The 15,429-nt window shown below is 41.9% G+C and overlaps 1 protein-coding gene across 1 annotated transcript in view; it reads left to right on the forward strand.

Moving 5' to 3' along the window:
* The window catches only part of LOC124556184 (basic salivary proline-rich protein 1-like), a 146,996-nt gene extending 131,796 nt beyond the window's left edge, over positions 1-15,200 (forward strand). The window contains exons 4-5 of the mRNA XM_047130179.1: positions 2,418-2,528; positions 15,100-15,200. Coding sequence (XP_046986135.1) covers positions 2,418-2,528; positions 15,100-15,200 — 212 coding nt within the window. The remainder of the gene's footprint in view (positions 1-2,417; positions 2,529-15,099) is intronic.
* Positions 15,201-15,429: the final 229 nt, after the last annotated feature.

Below are 15,429 nucleotides of genomic sequence, written 5' to 3' on the forward strand. Positions count from 1 at the left end.
GACCAGACGTTTTAAATTGGTGAGAGATCTGGAGAAAGTGCTGGCCAGGGCTGCAGTCAAACATTTTCTGTATCCAGAAAGGCCCGTACAGGATCTGCAACATGCGATCGTGCATTATCCAGCTGAAATGTTGGGTTTCGCAGGGATCGAATAAAGGGTAGAGCCACGGGTCGTAACACATTTGAAATGTAATGTCCACTGCTCAAAATGCCGTCAATGCGAACAAGAGGTGACCGAGACGTGTAACCAGTGGCACTCCATACCATCACGCTGGGTGATACGCCAGTATGGCGATGACGAATACGCGCTTCCAATGAGCGTTCACCGCGATGTCGCCAAACAGGGATGCGACCATCATGATGCTGTAAACATAAAATAGATTCATCCGAAAAAATGACTTTTTCTCATTCGTGCACCCAGGTTCGTCGTTGAGTACACCATCGCTGGCCCTCCTGTCTGTGATGCAGCGTCAAGGGTAGCCACAGCCATGGTCTCCGAGATGATAGTCCATGCTGCTGCAAACATCGTCGAACTGTTCGTGGAGATGGTTGTTGTCTTGCAAACGTCCCCATCTGTTGATTCAGGAATCGAGACGTGACAGCACGATCCGTTACAGCCATGAGGATAAGATGCTTGTTATCTCGGTTACTAGTGATACGAGGCCGTTGGGATCCAGCACGGTGTTCCGTATTACCCTCCTGAACCTACCGATTCCATATTCTGCTAACAGTCATTGGACGAGCACCAATGTCACGATAAGATAAACCGCAATCGCGATAGGCTATAATCCGACCTTCATCAAAGTCGGAAACTTGATGGTAAGCATTTCTCCTCCTTGCACGAGGCATCACAACAACGTTTCACCAGGCAACGCCGGTCAACTGCTGTTTGTGTATGAGAAATCTGTTGGAAACTTTCCTCATGCCAGTACGTTGTCGGTGTCGCTATCGGCGCCAAACTTGTGTGAATGCTTTGAAAAGCTAGTCATATGCATATCACAGCATTTTCTTCCTGTTGGTTAAATTTCGCGTCTGTAGCACGTCATCTTTGTGATGTAGAAATTTAATGGCCAGTAGTGTATGTAAACCTCACAAAAACATTTTTATTAAGATAAAAACTGTCAAGACGCTATCTCTCTAGTTTTTTGTTATCTGATGGAACTAGACTGGTTTTCCACGAGGTGACGGACCATCGCGTTTCATTCTGGAAACCTCAAAAATGCTTCGAGAACTTCGGAAACAGTTGACTCGTACAAGAACGCTTACTGGCCTGCGGCATGAGTACGTTGGAATGCAGATATAATTCCATCCGGTTAATTTGAATAAAGGCATTTAAAGAAATTGTTTGTTCTCTAAAACTGCGTTATTTAAAATATTTGCGAGGAAGAATTACAGCTTGTATGAAGCCAGCTAAATCTAATAACTGAATAATAGCATCGATTACTAACCGCTATACCGTATACCAATATCTTTTGCAGATATCCTAGCTAATGGCTTGCAGGGCAGAAAAATTTATGTCAATATTTCCCATAATTATTTACCGAATTTAACAGTTTTAAATGCTTTTATTATGTATTCATTAAGAGAGACAATTTTATTTTAAATGTTAGTGTTATGCGAATGTTATGGTTGGAAACTGTTTGTCCTGAGGCGCCCAAATACCCCGTCTACATTCATTCAGTATTTGAGAATGAGAGGACTTATCAACTTCCTCGAAAAATTTAAATATAATTTCAAGCCCTTACGAAACATTTTCTCGCGGACACCCTCCGCAAAATGACGAAAGGAGAAGAGCTTATCTCTCACCGGTCCTACGTTTTCGCTGTTCATAGGGTCAGACTTTAGCATGAAGTATCAAGTTTTATTAATTCTTTGCTAGCTACTTTCTTCGCAACATAGTTTGCAGATACTATCCACATATACTACTGAATGTACTTTGAAAACAGTATCATTGTGAGACACATAGTGCAGGAGATATGCCGTCATAAATACTGAAGTACATGAAAAACTAGCTTTTGCTTAGAATGGATTAATAGAACGTTAAAGCTCTTTTGTACATGAGAGTTCGAGTCTTCAAAGAACCTGGAGTTTACTGATTTATAACAAAGTAATACTACTTGTACTGCTACTTCTAGTCCTCCTAGTCCTCTCTACTACATAAAACATATTCAGATGTTCGTGTAATACAACAAGCTGCTACGAAAAACAATTTCACAGTTGCGAGGGGATATTCTGTGTCATACTTCCAGTATTCGGACAGCGGTAACAGCATTCAGTTATAACCAGTTTTCTGATGTCAGTTTGCTCTGCTCATTGATTCATATGACCGATGTTCGTTTACACCCCTGCTGTAGATTAGTGTAACTTCACGTTCAGTTAGAACTGTCGATGCCTCTGTAAAACTGACGTCTTTTTCAGGACCAAGTGGCACTGCTAATCGCGGCCGTGGTCCACAGGGCCCTGGAGGACAGGCCCCACAGAATGTACGAGCAGGAGCACGTGGCGCTCAGCCTACAAATAATGCTGCTGGTGAGTACTGCGTGTACTTCAAACAAGTAATCTATGTCAGGCCTTCAGCAGGGCACGGCATATAAGCGGCGAATCAGGAAACCACTGCTGGTTTGGATGTATTTATTCCATACACAGATTGAATGACTTTAATTGTTAATCATTTATCGTGAAGCGAAGAAGTAATAAAATTTCGCATTTCATGACATTCTAAACTATGCATTCGTCAACATTAACAGTTACTTGGCAGTATTTGCCAGTGTTTTATTAAGAACTTACTGCATATTTTTGTAATATGTATATCGGATAATACGTGTCGCTTTTCAATCACTTTACAAGAGAATTTGTAATATTGCAGCTAAATTATTCATCAGGACATTCACACACTACTTGAGCAGTAATAGCGCTATTTCATTTCCGTAGGGCGCACTGATAGTTCCATTAGTGTTAGTGGGTGATCCTTCACCTAGTTTGTGGTGCGTTCTTACTGTCAAGAAGACTGCCACTAATGATGGCTCATAGGACATCGTGTTTAAAGAGTTTGAGTTGCGTTTCGAATGATCAGTATTTTTATAATTCATGTTGTTTGTCATGAAGAACGTAATTTTGTTTCAGGTACTGTAGTGCGAAAAGGTTAAACCATAAAATGGAAAAGTTTGAAGAAAATAAGGCAGCAGTCCTTGTAAATAGCCACCAACATTTCCCCCCATTCTAGAGTCTGCTGTTTGTACAGGAAATGATTTCTATGGAATTCAACTAAAGTGTTAAAAGATAACGAGAAGCTACGCTTTAGACGCTTGATGTCTTTCTCTTGCCTGTGTTTTCGCTCTACCATCTGCGAGTAGAATGGGAAGTTGTTTCTGGTAACTACGTACCTTCCGCCTCTCATCACCCTATGGCTTGTGGAGAGGATACTCAACCAAGGATGTTTTCCATCGTAGTATATCTACCTGCTTGTCAGTGGGTCTCACACATTTTTAGCTGAGATAAATGATCATAAACTGTCATGTCAAGATTTCTTATCGATTGTAACATAAGACATTCCAGTAGGCCAGTTTATGGCTGGCCAAAAGAAACCAGTTGACGACAGTATCTGTTTTAGTGGCACCACGATATCCAATGTTCCACACATGTTACATCGGAAGTTCCACCGGGGGCCGAATCGCACAATAACACTGAAAGAGTGGTTCGGTGTGGGGCGGCGGAGGAGTGAAGTGGTCTGCCTTAGTCGTTGTGGGGTTGTGGACCACTGCGGCTGCGGCGGGGACGGAGCCTCTCCGTCATCCTAGGCCCCCGGTTAACATACAATACAATACAATGCAATACAATAGGTGTACCTAATTGACCTACATATAATTTGCCACACATATTGCAGAAAATCCTGTAAATTCCACTATGTTCTAAAGGTGCAATTTTGTGTTTACTGTTGAATAGAATGTGATCAACAGTATTCATAGTATAGAAAACTGACATGTATCACGTGGAATTTAGTTTGCTAATAAGTATCTGTGAATCTGACCTACATACAGCATGGGCGCACATTTGTTGTCAGTGTGACTTAGTGCCTACTGAGGAGGAGACAGAAGTGCTGGTATCCTCCATCTTCTTTCTCCCAAGTATATCAGTTAGGATGGGACTATAATCAGTACTGTGTGAAATACCAATAATTACTTATAGTACACTTTAAGAATGTGATCTGATTTGTGGTACAGACAGCATGTAGTGCTCCAGCGAGTCGAAGCCTACATGTTCGTGTATCACAGCATGCCAGGACTTGGTAAGTATTACTGTCTGTAGGAATTACTTTGCAGTATGTCTTAAACAAAAGTTTTTGTTTCCTAATGTCAAGGGTAATATCTAGATAGTTGACTGAGTCTCCTCCAAATTCCACTGTAAAATTAGTTTTACTGAGTTTCGAATTTAAATGTGGAAAAAATTTATTTGTCTGGTAGTACCTGTCCACCAGCAGAGTATATCTTCTACATACCTGATCCTGTGTAGTAGTTTAGGACACTTACGGGTTCTTTATCTATAAATATTTATTCAAAATTATTCGTAAACGTTTCAGCTAATAAGGGACTCAGAGGAAAATCAATTACCATGACAACTGACATATTGTGCAGTTTACAGGGTCTCTTGAAACTGGAAATAACTTCGTTTATAACAAGTCTCAGCTGCCATTTTTATTTCCTCTGTCTCCACTGCATTTGTTCAGGTTTCATGTAACAATTCCTTCGAAATTTCTGTAGCCTATCGAACAGGAAAATTGGAAAATAGGCTGCTGGCTTCAAAAGAGTCAAGAGTGGCACTATGTGGAGCTGATGCATCTTTTAGCTGTTTGACTAATGCAACAATATTAGTTGTGCCAAATATGTGCCGTAAAGTGTCTTATATCAGTGAAAAAAGCAATTTTGTACAGTTATACAGTCTCATTGACCTTGTGTAGATTATTATTTTAGTTTTACGTTGCCTCACAGTTACCTAGATAGCCGTACTATAAAATAAATATTGCTGTGCAAGATCAGTACAGTGCATTTCAGTTTTTGATGTTCCTACTTTTCCCGAAGTACCGACAGAGTACTCCAAAGATATTATTAAATGTGCTGACTAATTACTGTACTATGCTGGTTTTTCTAGAACTCATAATTATCCATTCCTCAAAAATATAATATATTAACTGGAGGAACTTTCTTACACTTACATTTTCTGTGTGATTTGGGATGCACGCTGTGGAAGTCGTTTGACGTGTTGGGCCACTTCTGTTCTCTGACTGACCACGACGAAGTCTTTCGGTAGACTACATAGCATTCATTCAGGAAATTTTTCTGGACTTCACAAGTCCACGTAATTGAGTAGCAGATGTACGTTGACGGTAGAGATGTGTATTTTATTTATTTTATTTACACGCCAAGTTCCGTAGGACCAAATTGAAGAGCAAATCTCCAAGGTCATGGACCATGTCAGTACATGAAATTACCACATAAAAGTAATAACAGGTAAAAATAAAGTGTTTATGAACCCGAAAAAGTCAATCCATAAGTTTAAGTAAACGCAAATAACTATACAACAAGAATCAGCTTAATTTTTCAAGGAACTCCTCGAGAGAATAGGTGGAGTTACCCATGAGGAGACTCTTCAGTTTCGATTTGAAAGCGCGTGGATTACTGCTAAGATTTTTGAATTCGAGTGGTAGCTTATTGAAAATTAATGCAGCGGTATACTGCACACCTTTCTACACAAGAGTTAAGGAAGTACGATAAAAATGCAGGTTTGATTTCTGCCAAGTATTAACTGAGTGAAAACTGCTTATTCTTGGGAATAAGCTAATATTGTTAACAAGAAATGACAGTAAGTGATATATAACTTGAGAGGCCAATGTCAAAATACCCAGATACATGAACTTACACCACTTATTGCCCGAACCGCCCATTCTGAGCCAAAAATATCCTTTTGGGATGGGAAGAATTACCCCAAAATATAATATATTACCACACCATATAAGCGAATGAAAATAAGCAAAGTAGACTAATTTTCTTGTCGAACGATCACTCGCTTCAGATACCATTCGGATAGTAAAAGTAGCAGCACTAAGTCTTTGAACAAGATCCTGAGCGTGGGTTTTCCACGACAGTTTACTATCTATCTGAACACCTAGAAATTTGAACCGTTCAGTCTCACTAATCAAATGCCCATTCTGTGAAATTAAAACGTCAAGTTTTGTTGAATTGTGTTTTAGAAACTGTAAAAACTGAGTCTTACTGTGATTTAGATTTAGTTTATTTTCTGCAAACCATGAACTTAGGTCATGAACTGCACTATTTGAAACCAGGCCAATGTCACACACAACATCCTTCACTACCAAGCTAGCGTCATCAGCAAACAGAAATATTTTAGAGTTACCTGTAATGCTAGAGGGGATATCATTTATATAAATAAGGAACTGGAGTAGCCCCAACACTGATCTCTGGGGCACCCCCCACTTGACTGTGCCCCACTCAGACTCCACACCACAGCCATTCTCAACATTGTGAATAATTACCTTTTGCTGTCTGTTGCTGAAGTAAGAGGTGAACCAATTGTGAGCTACTCCCCGTACTCCATAATGGTCCTGCTTCTGGAGCAATATTTGGTGATCAACACAATCAGACGCCTTAGTTAAATCAAAAAATATGCCTAGCGTTCGAAACCTTTCGTTTAACCCATCCAGTACCTCACAGAGAAAAGAGAATATAGCATTTTCAGTTGTTAAATGACTTCTGAAGCCGAACAGTACATCTGATAGCAAATCGTCTGATATAAAATGATCAATAATCCTTACATACACAGCCTTTTCAATAACTTTAGCAAACACTGATGGCATAGAAAAAAAGCGGCTTTACTATTCAGTACTTCAATCGTTCAGGAAACTGACATTCCTAAAGGAAAAATTACAAATGTGGCTAAATACACGGCTAACATGTGCAGCACAGTACTTAAGTATTCTGCTAGGCCCTCCATCATATCCATGAGAGTCCTTAGTCTTCAGTGATTTAATTATTTAATCAATCTTCCACTTGTCACTATCAGAGACATCAGTCTCAGAAAAGAGTTTTCCAACAGAGTTACATGATTCCCTGCAGAAAGTAAGTTTTTACTTAATGCACCAGTAATGCTCAGAAAATGATTGTTAAATACTGTATATATTTCTGACTTATCAGTAACAGAAATATTTTTACTACGAACTGACTATATATCGTCGACCTTGCGCTGCTGACCAGACACTTCCTTCACAACTGACCATATGGTTTTAATTTTAATTAGCTATTCTACTTGCGTACCACATAGTCTTTGCCTTCCTAATAACATTTTAAGCACCTTACAGTATTGTTTGTAATGGGCTACTGTAGCTTGATTGTGACGATTTCTAGCATTTTGTTATAATTCGTGCTTTGTTCTACATGCTGCCAGTGTCGTCGTAACTGCCGTCTGCTTCACATCTCCTGTGCAGCAAGCTACGTAAATTTAAGTATTAACTGTGTTTTTCTTACTTGTCACTTCTTTTTCCGTGTGTTTTTGCTTTTAGGAAGCTTTAATTTTCGAGTACTAGTAATAGTGTTCCATAGATTTCGTGTTTGTTTTGAATAAAGTCCAGAGACAGTTAGTACTTATTTTCATTGTTTCCAACAAGAAGTTCTAGAAACCACAGTTTAGTCAGCTATCAACCGCCTTTAGTGAATTAGCAGTCTAGTTAAAAGTTGATTACTTAACTCTCTACAGTAAATTGTTGATTTCTTAGGATGGGTAGGATGTGTGACTGCTGTTTACGGACGCAGGAGGAGCTGGCCACTGTTCGCGAACAGCTGAACGTGCTGATGGCCGCGATCAGCCGTCTTCAGGCTGCTGCCTCGGAGTGTAGCGGCAGTGGGGAGTCTGGTGCGTCGCATGGTACACCCCAGGTGTTACATGCTTCACCCACGGTCCCTGCTGTCGAGACATCTTCACAGGTACCGGGCGCGGTTGGGCCACCCTCTCCCCAAGAAGATTGGAGGGTTCAACGGCGTTCGCGTCGCACGAGGCGGAGGGTCAATGTGGAGGCTGGCCGTGTGGCATCTCCCGCTCTGCCTGTGAGTGGACATCTGGCCGCTCCTTCAGCAAGGTCGAAGCAGGCACATGGGGGGAGGGGTTTATCAGTGATTGGGAGCTCCAATGTTAGGCGGGTGATGGAGCCTCTTAGGGAAATAGCGGAAAGGTCGGGGAAGAAGGCCAGTGTTCACTCTGTCTGCTTGCCGCGGGTCTCGTCCGAGATGTGGAGGAGGTCCTGCCGGCGGCGATAGAGAGCACTGGGTGCACCCGACTGCAAATTGTTGCTCATGTCGGCACCAATGACTCCTGCCGTCTGGGTTCAGAGGTCATCCTCAGCTCATACAGGCGGTAGGCGGAATTGGTGAAGACGGAAATCCTCCCTCGTGGGGTGGAATCTGACCTAATTATTTCTACTGTCGTTCCCAGAACCGATCGCGGTCCTCTGGTTTGGAGCCGTGTGGAAGACTCAAACCATAGGCTCAGACGATTCAGCGGAGATATGGGGTGCAAATTTCTCGACCTCCGCTAACGGGTGGAGAAATGTAGGGTCCCCCTGAATAGGTCAGGCGTGCACTACACGCAGGAAGTGGCTACAAGGGTAGCGGAGTACGTGTGGAGTGCACATGTGGGTTTTTTAGGTTAGAGAATTCCCTCCCTTGGCCCGACAAGGCGCCTCCTGAGACGCGACAAGGTAGCAGTAGGCAAAACGCAACAGGGAATGACAATATTAATGTGGTAATAGTAAACTGCAGGAGCGTCTATTGAAAGGTCCCAGAACTGCTCTCATTAATAAGCGGTCACAATGCCCACATAGTAATCGGGACAGAAAGTTGGCTGAAACCAGATGTAAACAGTAATGAAATTCTAAACTCAGATTGGAATGTATCCCGCAGAGACAGGCTGGACAGTGAAGGGGGAGGCGTATTTATAGCGATAAAAAGTGCAATAGTATCGAAGGAAATTGGCGGAGATCCGAAATTTGAAATAATTTGGGTGAAGGTCACGGTTAAAGCAGGCTCAAACATGATAATTGGATGTCTCTATAGGCCCCCTGGCTCAACAGCAGTTGTGGCAGAACACCTGAAGGAAAATTTGGAAAATATTTCGAGTAGATTTCCCGACCATGTTCTTGTTGTGGGTGGAGATTTTAATTTGCTAGATATAGACTGTGAGACTCAAACGTTTATAACGTGTGGAAGGGACAAAGGACTCAGTAAAAATTTTTGAGTGCATTATCTGAAAACTACCTTGAGCAGTTAAACAGAGAACCGACTCGTGGCGATAACATATTAGACCTTCTGGTGACAAACAGACCTGAACTATTTGAAACAATTAACGGAGAACAGGGAATCAACGATCATAAAGCGCTTACAGCATCGGTGATTTCAGCGGTAAATAGAAATTTTAAAAAATGTAGGAAGATTTTTCTGTGTAGCATAAGTGACAAAAAGCAGATTTCAGAGTACTTGACGGCTCAACACAAAAGTTTTATCTCAAGTACAGATAGTGTTGAGGATCAGTGGACTAAGTTCAAAACCATCATACAATATGCATTAGATGAGTATATGCCAAACAAGCTCGTAAGAGATGGAAAAGAGCCACCGTGGTACAACAACCGTGTTAGAAAACTGCTACGGAAGCAAAGGGAACTTCACAACAAACATAAACATAGCCAAAGCCTTGCAGACAAACAAAAATTATACGAAGCGAAATGTAGTGTGAGAAGGGCTATGCGAGAGGCGTTCAACGAATTCGAAAGTAAAGTTCTATGTACTGACTTGGCAGAAAATTCTAAGAAATTTTGGTCTTATTTCAAAGCGGTAGGTGGATCAAAACCAAATGTCCAGACACTCTGTGACCAAAAGGGTACTGAAACGGAGGATGACAGACTAAAGGCCGAAATACTAAATGCATTTCTCCAAAGCTGTTTCACAGAGGAAGACTGCACTGTAGTTCCTTCTCTAGATTATCGCACAGATCACAAAATAATAGATATCGAAATAGATGACAGAAGGATAGAAAAACAATTAAAATCGCTCAAAGGAGGAAAGGCCGCTGGACCTGATGGGATACCAGTTCGATTTTACACGGAGTACGCGAAGGAACTTGCCCCCTCCTTTCAGCGGTGTACCGTAGGTCTCTAGAAGAGCGTAGCGTTCCAAAAGATTGGAAATGGGCACAGGTCACTCACCGTTTCCAAGAAGGGACGTCAAACAGATGTGCAGAACTATAGACCTATATCTCTGTAATGTCGATCAGTTGTAGAATTTTGAAACACGTGTTATGTTCGAGTATAATGACTTTTCTGGAGACGAAATCTACTCTGTAGGAATCAGTATGGGTTTCGAAAAAGACGATCGTGTGAAACCCAGCTTGCGTTATTCGTCCACGAGACTCAGAGGGCCATAGACACGGGTTCCCAGGTGGATGCTGTGTTTCTTGACTCCTGCAAGGCGTTTGATACAGTTCACCACAGCCGTTTAATGAACAAAGTAAGAGCACATGGACTGTCAGACCAATTGTGTGATTGGATTGAATAGTTCCTAGGTTCCTAGATAACAGAACGCAGCATGTCATTCTCAATGGAGAGAAGTCTTCCGAAGTAAGAGTGATTTCAGGTCTGCCGCAGGGGAGTGTCGTAGGACCGTTGCTATTCACAATATATATAAATGAGCTTGTGGATAACATTGGAAGTTCACTGAGGCTTTTTGCGGATGATGTTGTAGTATATCGAGAGGTTGTGACAATGGAGAATTGTACTGAAATGCAGGAGGATCTGCAACGAATTGACGCATGGTGCAGAGAATGGCAATTGAATCTCAATGTATACAAGTGCAATGTGCTGCGAATACATAGAAAGAAAGATCCTTTACCATTTAGCTACAGTATAGCAGGTCAGCAACTGGAAGCAGTTTATTCCATAAATTATCTGGGAGTAGGCATTAGGAGTGATTTAAAATGGAGTGACCATATAAAACTAATCGTCGGTAAAGCAGATGCTAGACTGAGATTCATTGGAAGAATCCTAAGGAAATGCAGTTCGAAAACAAAGGAAGTAGGTTACAGTACACTTGTTCGCTCACTGTTTGAATACTGCTCACTGGTGTGGGATCCGTACCAGATAGGGTTGATAGAAGAGATAGAGAAGATCCAACGAAGAGCAGTGCGCTTTGTAACAGGATCATTCAGTAATCGCGAAAGCGTTACGGAGATGATAGGTAAACTCCAGTGGAAGACTCGGCAGGAGAGACGCTCAGTAGCTCGATACAGGCTTTTGTTGAAGTTTCGAGAACGCACCTTCACCTAGGAGTCAAGAAGTATATTGCTCCCTCCTACGTATATCTCGCGAAGAGACCATGAGGATAAAATCAGAGGGATTAGAGCCCACACAGAGGCATACCTACAATCTTGCGAGACTGGAATAGAAGGCAGAACTGATAGAGGTACTCAAGGCACCCTCCGCCACACACCGTCAGGTTGCTTGCGAAGTATGGATGTAGATGTAGATATCCTTATACCACTAGTCAGCCACCCAGTCAGAGTTGAACAAGAAGGCTTTCTTGAATGGTTAACAGGATTGTATGAACGTTCTCTGCATTTCATTCAGCTGGGAGGTGTCTACGTAGATCTACTGAGGCATTAACACCACTGCCTTATATTTTGTCTACTTTTCATTAATCCAGTCTCGAAACATATTGGACTAATTGATATCGAAAACCTGCGTTAGCACTTGTTCTTTAGAACGATCCGTTGGATTATGCAGATACTTACCACAGAATACTCACAGAAACAAGGAACAGAGCAGTCGAGAACATATTCAGTTTTTATATCGTCACGATCATTCAGATCGATGCCCATGGGAGATAACATCCTTCCACGGTCAATAATTACTCTAACCACAAGGTAAACATAATATTCTCATATAATTTTCGAATGAATGTATTTTAATCGCACACCGCATACAGTTTCACATCGGCCCAGAAACTATCCTCGAAAAAATCCCTTTATTAGAAGGTTGCGGCCCTCTAAGTAATGAATCAGTGTACCACTGCACCAGGGCGGAGGTGGTACCTCAGAAGACTCCAGTGTTTATAGACCCACCCATTGCCAAGCTCCGGTTTGCAGTTGGCTTCCATGAGAACCGTGGTACGAATAGACGAGCTCCCTCTCTAGCGTTTTCTTCTCTCCATTCGTGTAACAAGTGAGGTGATGCAACGGTACGACACTGGGCTCGTATTCGGCAGGACGACGGTTCAGATCTTCGTCCAGCCATCGATATATCGAGTTTCCATTCCATCAATAAACCCCCCGCGATTGACAAAAACTTGACATGATTGTGCAAGAAAAAGGATGTTAGTAGATCTCCTAAACTCATACGATCTGATGCAGAATGTGTTTATTCCAGCTAGGGTGCAGGGGAACAGCAGCACAGCCATAGACAACATTTGTATTCATTTTTCATTACTAGACGGGCATTCTGGTAGTAAAAGGGTGAATGGCCTTTCAGGCCGTGATGCACAAATTTTAACGCCAATAGGATTGTGTACTCTTGTTCTTCTTTTTGTTCAACTCTCACATCGTATTGGCTTGAATTTCGTTTACGCCGTCAAGGCGTAGGTCCTTCATGTGCATTTCTGCTCTTTGTCGTTTGGTGGTAGCTTGATGTTGATTAGAGCAAGTCTCGTCGCATTGTCGATTTTTTCAGAATAGAATTTTTCGCTTATTGCATTTCACTCAAGACGCGACAAGAGCTCAATCGTCGTTGTTTTTATTCAGACAACTTACGGGAATGCAGTCTGGTGATGTCGCTGAGAAACGCCGATATAGCGACCGATGCACACACCGTCGTTTTGAAGACAAAACTGCCGCAAGTGAGTGCTGCGCAAGAGAATCTAAAACTGTTTTGCAGAGCAATTCCAGGAAGGTGTCACACACACACACACACACACACACACACACACACACACACACACACACACTAAATACTAGCGCCACCACACGAACACGAACAAAAATGACCAGCCTAAGAAGTTATGGATAGTGTAAATTAATAAACAATGTGTAAGGTACAATGAACTCTGTCCCTCTGTTTTTTGACAAGGGAGAGAGCACAATTTCAAGCCGAATTTAAGGTATCACACAAGCGGCTCGTAGTGAAATTGCGTGCTTATGAATAATCGTTTCAGTTATGTGACTGGATTTGTGATTTCCTGTCAGAGAGGCCATAGTTCGTAGTAATGACGGAAAGTCATCGAGTGAAACAGAAGTGATTTCTGGCGTTCCCCAGGGTAGTGTTATAGGCCCTTTGCTGTTCCTTGCCGGCCGGAATGGCCGAGCGGTTCTAGGCACTACAGTCTGGAACCGAGCGACAGCTACGGTCGCAGGTTCGAATCCTGCCTGTGGCATGGATGTGTGTGACGTCCTTAGGTTAGTTAGGTTTAAGTAGTTCTAAGTTCTAGGGGACTGATGACCTCAGAAGTTAAGTCCCATAGTGCTCAGAGCCATTTCTTTGCTGTTCCTTATCTATATAAACGATTTAGGAGACAATCTGAGCAGCCGTCTTCGGTTGTTTGCAGATGACGCTGTCGTTTATCGACTAATAAAGTCATCATAAGATCATAACAAACTGCAAAACGATTTAGAAAAGATATCTGAATGGTGCGAAAAGTGGCAGTTGACCCTAAATAACGAAAAGTGTGAGGTCATCAACATGAGTGCTAAAAGGAACTCGTTAAACTTCGGTTACACGAAAAATCAATCTAATCTAAAAGCAGTAAATTCAACTAAATACGTAGGTATTACAATTATGAACAACTTAAATTGGAAGGAACACATAGAAAATGTTATGGGGAAGGCTAACCAAAGACTGCGTTTTATTGGCAGGACACTTAGAAAACTTAACAGACCTACTAAGGGGACTGCCTACACTACCGCTTGTCCGTACTCTTTTAGAATGCTGCTGCGCAGTGTGGGATCCTTACCAGATAGAACTGACGGATTACATCGAAAAAGCTCAAAGAAAGGCAGCGCGATTAGTATTATCGCGAAATATGGGAGAGAGTGCCACAGAAATGATACAGGATATGGGCTGGAAATCATTAAGAGAAAGGCGTTTTTCGTTGCGACGGAATCTTCTCACGAAATTCCAGTCACCAAATTTCTCCCCCCAATGCGAAAATATTTTGTTGACAACGACCTACATAGGGAGGAACGATCACCACGATAAAATAAGGGAAATCAGAGCTCGTACGGAAAGATATAGGTGTTCATTCTTTCCGCGCGCTATACGAGATTGGAATAATAGAGACTTGTGAAGATGGTTCGATGAACCCTCTGCTAGGCACCTGAATGTAATTTGCAGAGTATCCATGTAGAGGTAGAATTTCTCTGCCACCTTTCCTTCCGCCCAAAAATAGTTCTTAAGGAAACGCTTTTTCCTTAGGCCGTTACAATAGTGATAACCCTTCATCCATTACGGTATGTGGTGGGGTGGTTCCTTGTCGAATCAGAGGTTGTTCTCTGTGTCCAGCGACCTCGTCTCAGATGAGACGTTAGACCCTAAACACCATTACGTTCTTCGTATCAAAATTCTGCTCAGATAGCATTGGTAAAGATACGGAATATACCACCTGAAATCAGTGCCTCGTCTGACGCCTAGAAATTGTGGTTCGCATTTATTCTAAATGATTTCGTTGCTCGTGGACGACTTTCGTGGAATTGTCGCAGAACCAGACAAGCAAAAATATGTAATCTCGAAGACTAAGAAACGCACATGACTTCGTTTATCTGACACATTATAGGTATCTTACCTTATAATAATAATAATAATGATGATGATGATGATATTCGTATGATATATTTACTTTAGCGAAGCTGGATGTATTCTTTAACCCTTGACGTGCCTGGTGCCCTGTTGATAAATGACCGCTACTATTTCTATAAATGTCGGTCTTTACGAAAGATACTTCTGCACCCACAGTACAAACACTACGGTCGAGAAGTTCACTCATCTCTTTATTTTCGGTTTCAGGTGCAACAGGTGCTGCCAACGGTTCTCGACCTCTCTGCCCCAATTGTCGTTTGCCTCTTCCAGAACATGGAAAGCCAGGAAACCAGAAGAAGGAGAATTAAGGTAGATGAATACATGCCTGCTGCAGCGAAACTACGTATTAATGAACTGCTGACGTATTTTGAGAACCGAGCGACTAGCTTCTAGTGCGCTACCCAGTGTAGTCCGGTATTTTTCATCAAGGATTAGCGCAACACCTGGAAAGATTAAGTATAAATTTGTCGTAATTGTATTACTCTGGTGACACAGATGTAAAATTCTGGTCTCTTGGAGAAACGTTCTAAAACTGTT

This window comes from Schistocerca americana, chromosome X (genome assembly GCF_021461395.2).
Source record: "Schistocerca americana isolate TAMUIC-IGC-003095 chromosome X, iqSchAmer2.1, whole genome shotgun sequence".
In the NCBI taxonomy this organism is placed as follows: domain Eukaryota; kingdom Metazoa; phylum Arthropoda; class Insecta; order Orthoptera; family Acrididae; genus Schistocerca; species Schistocerca americana.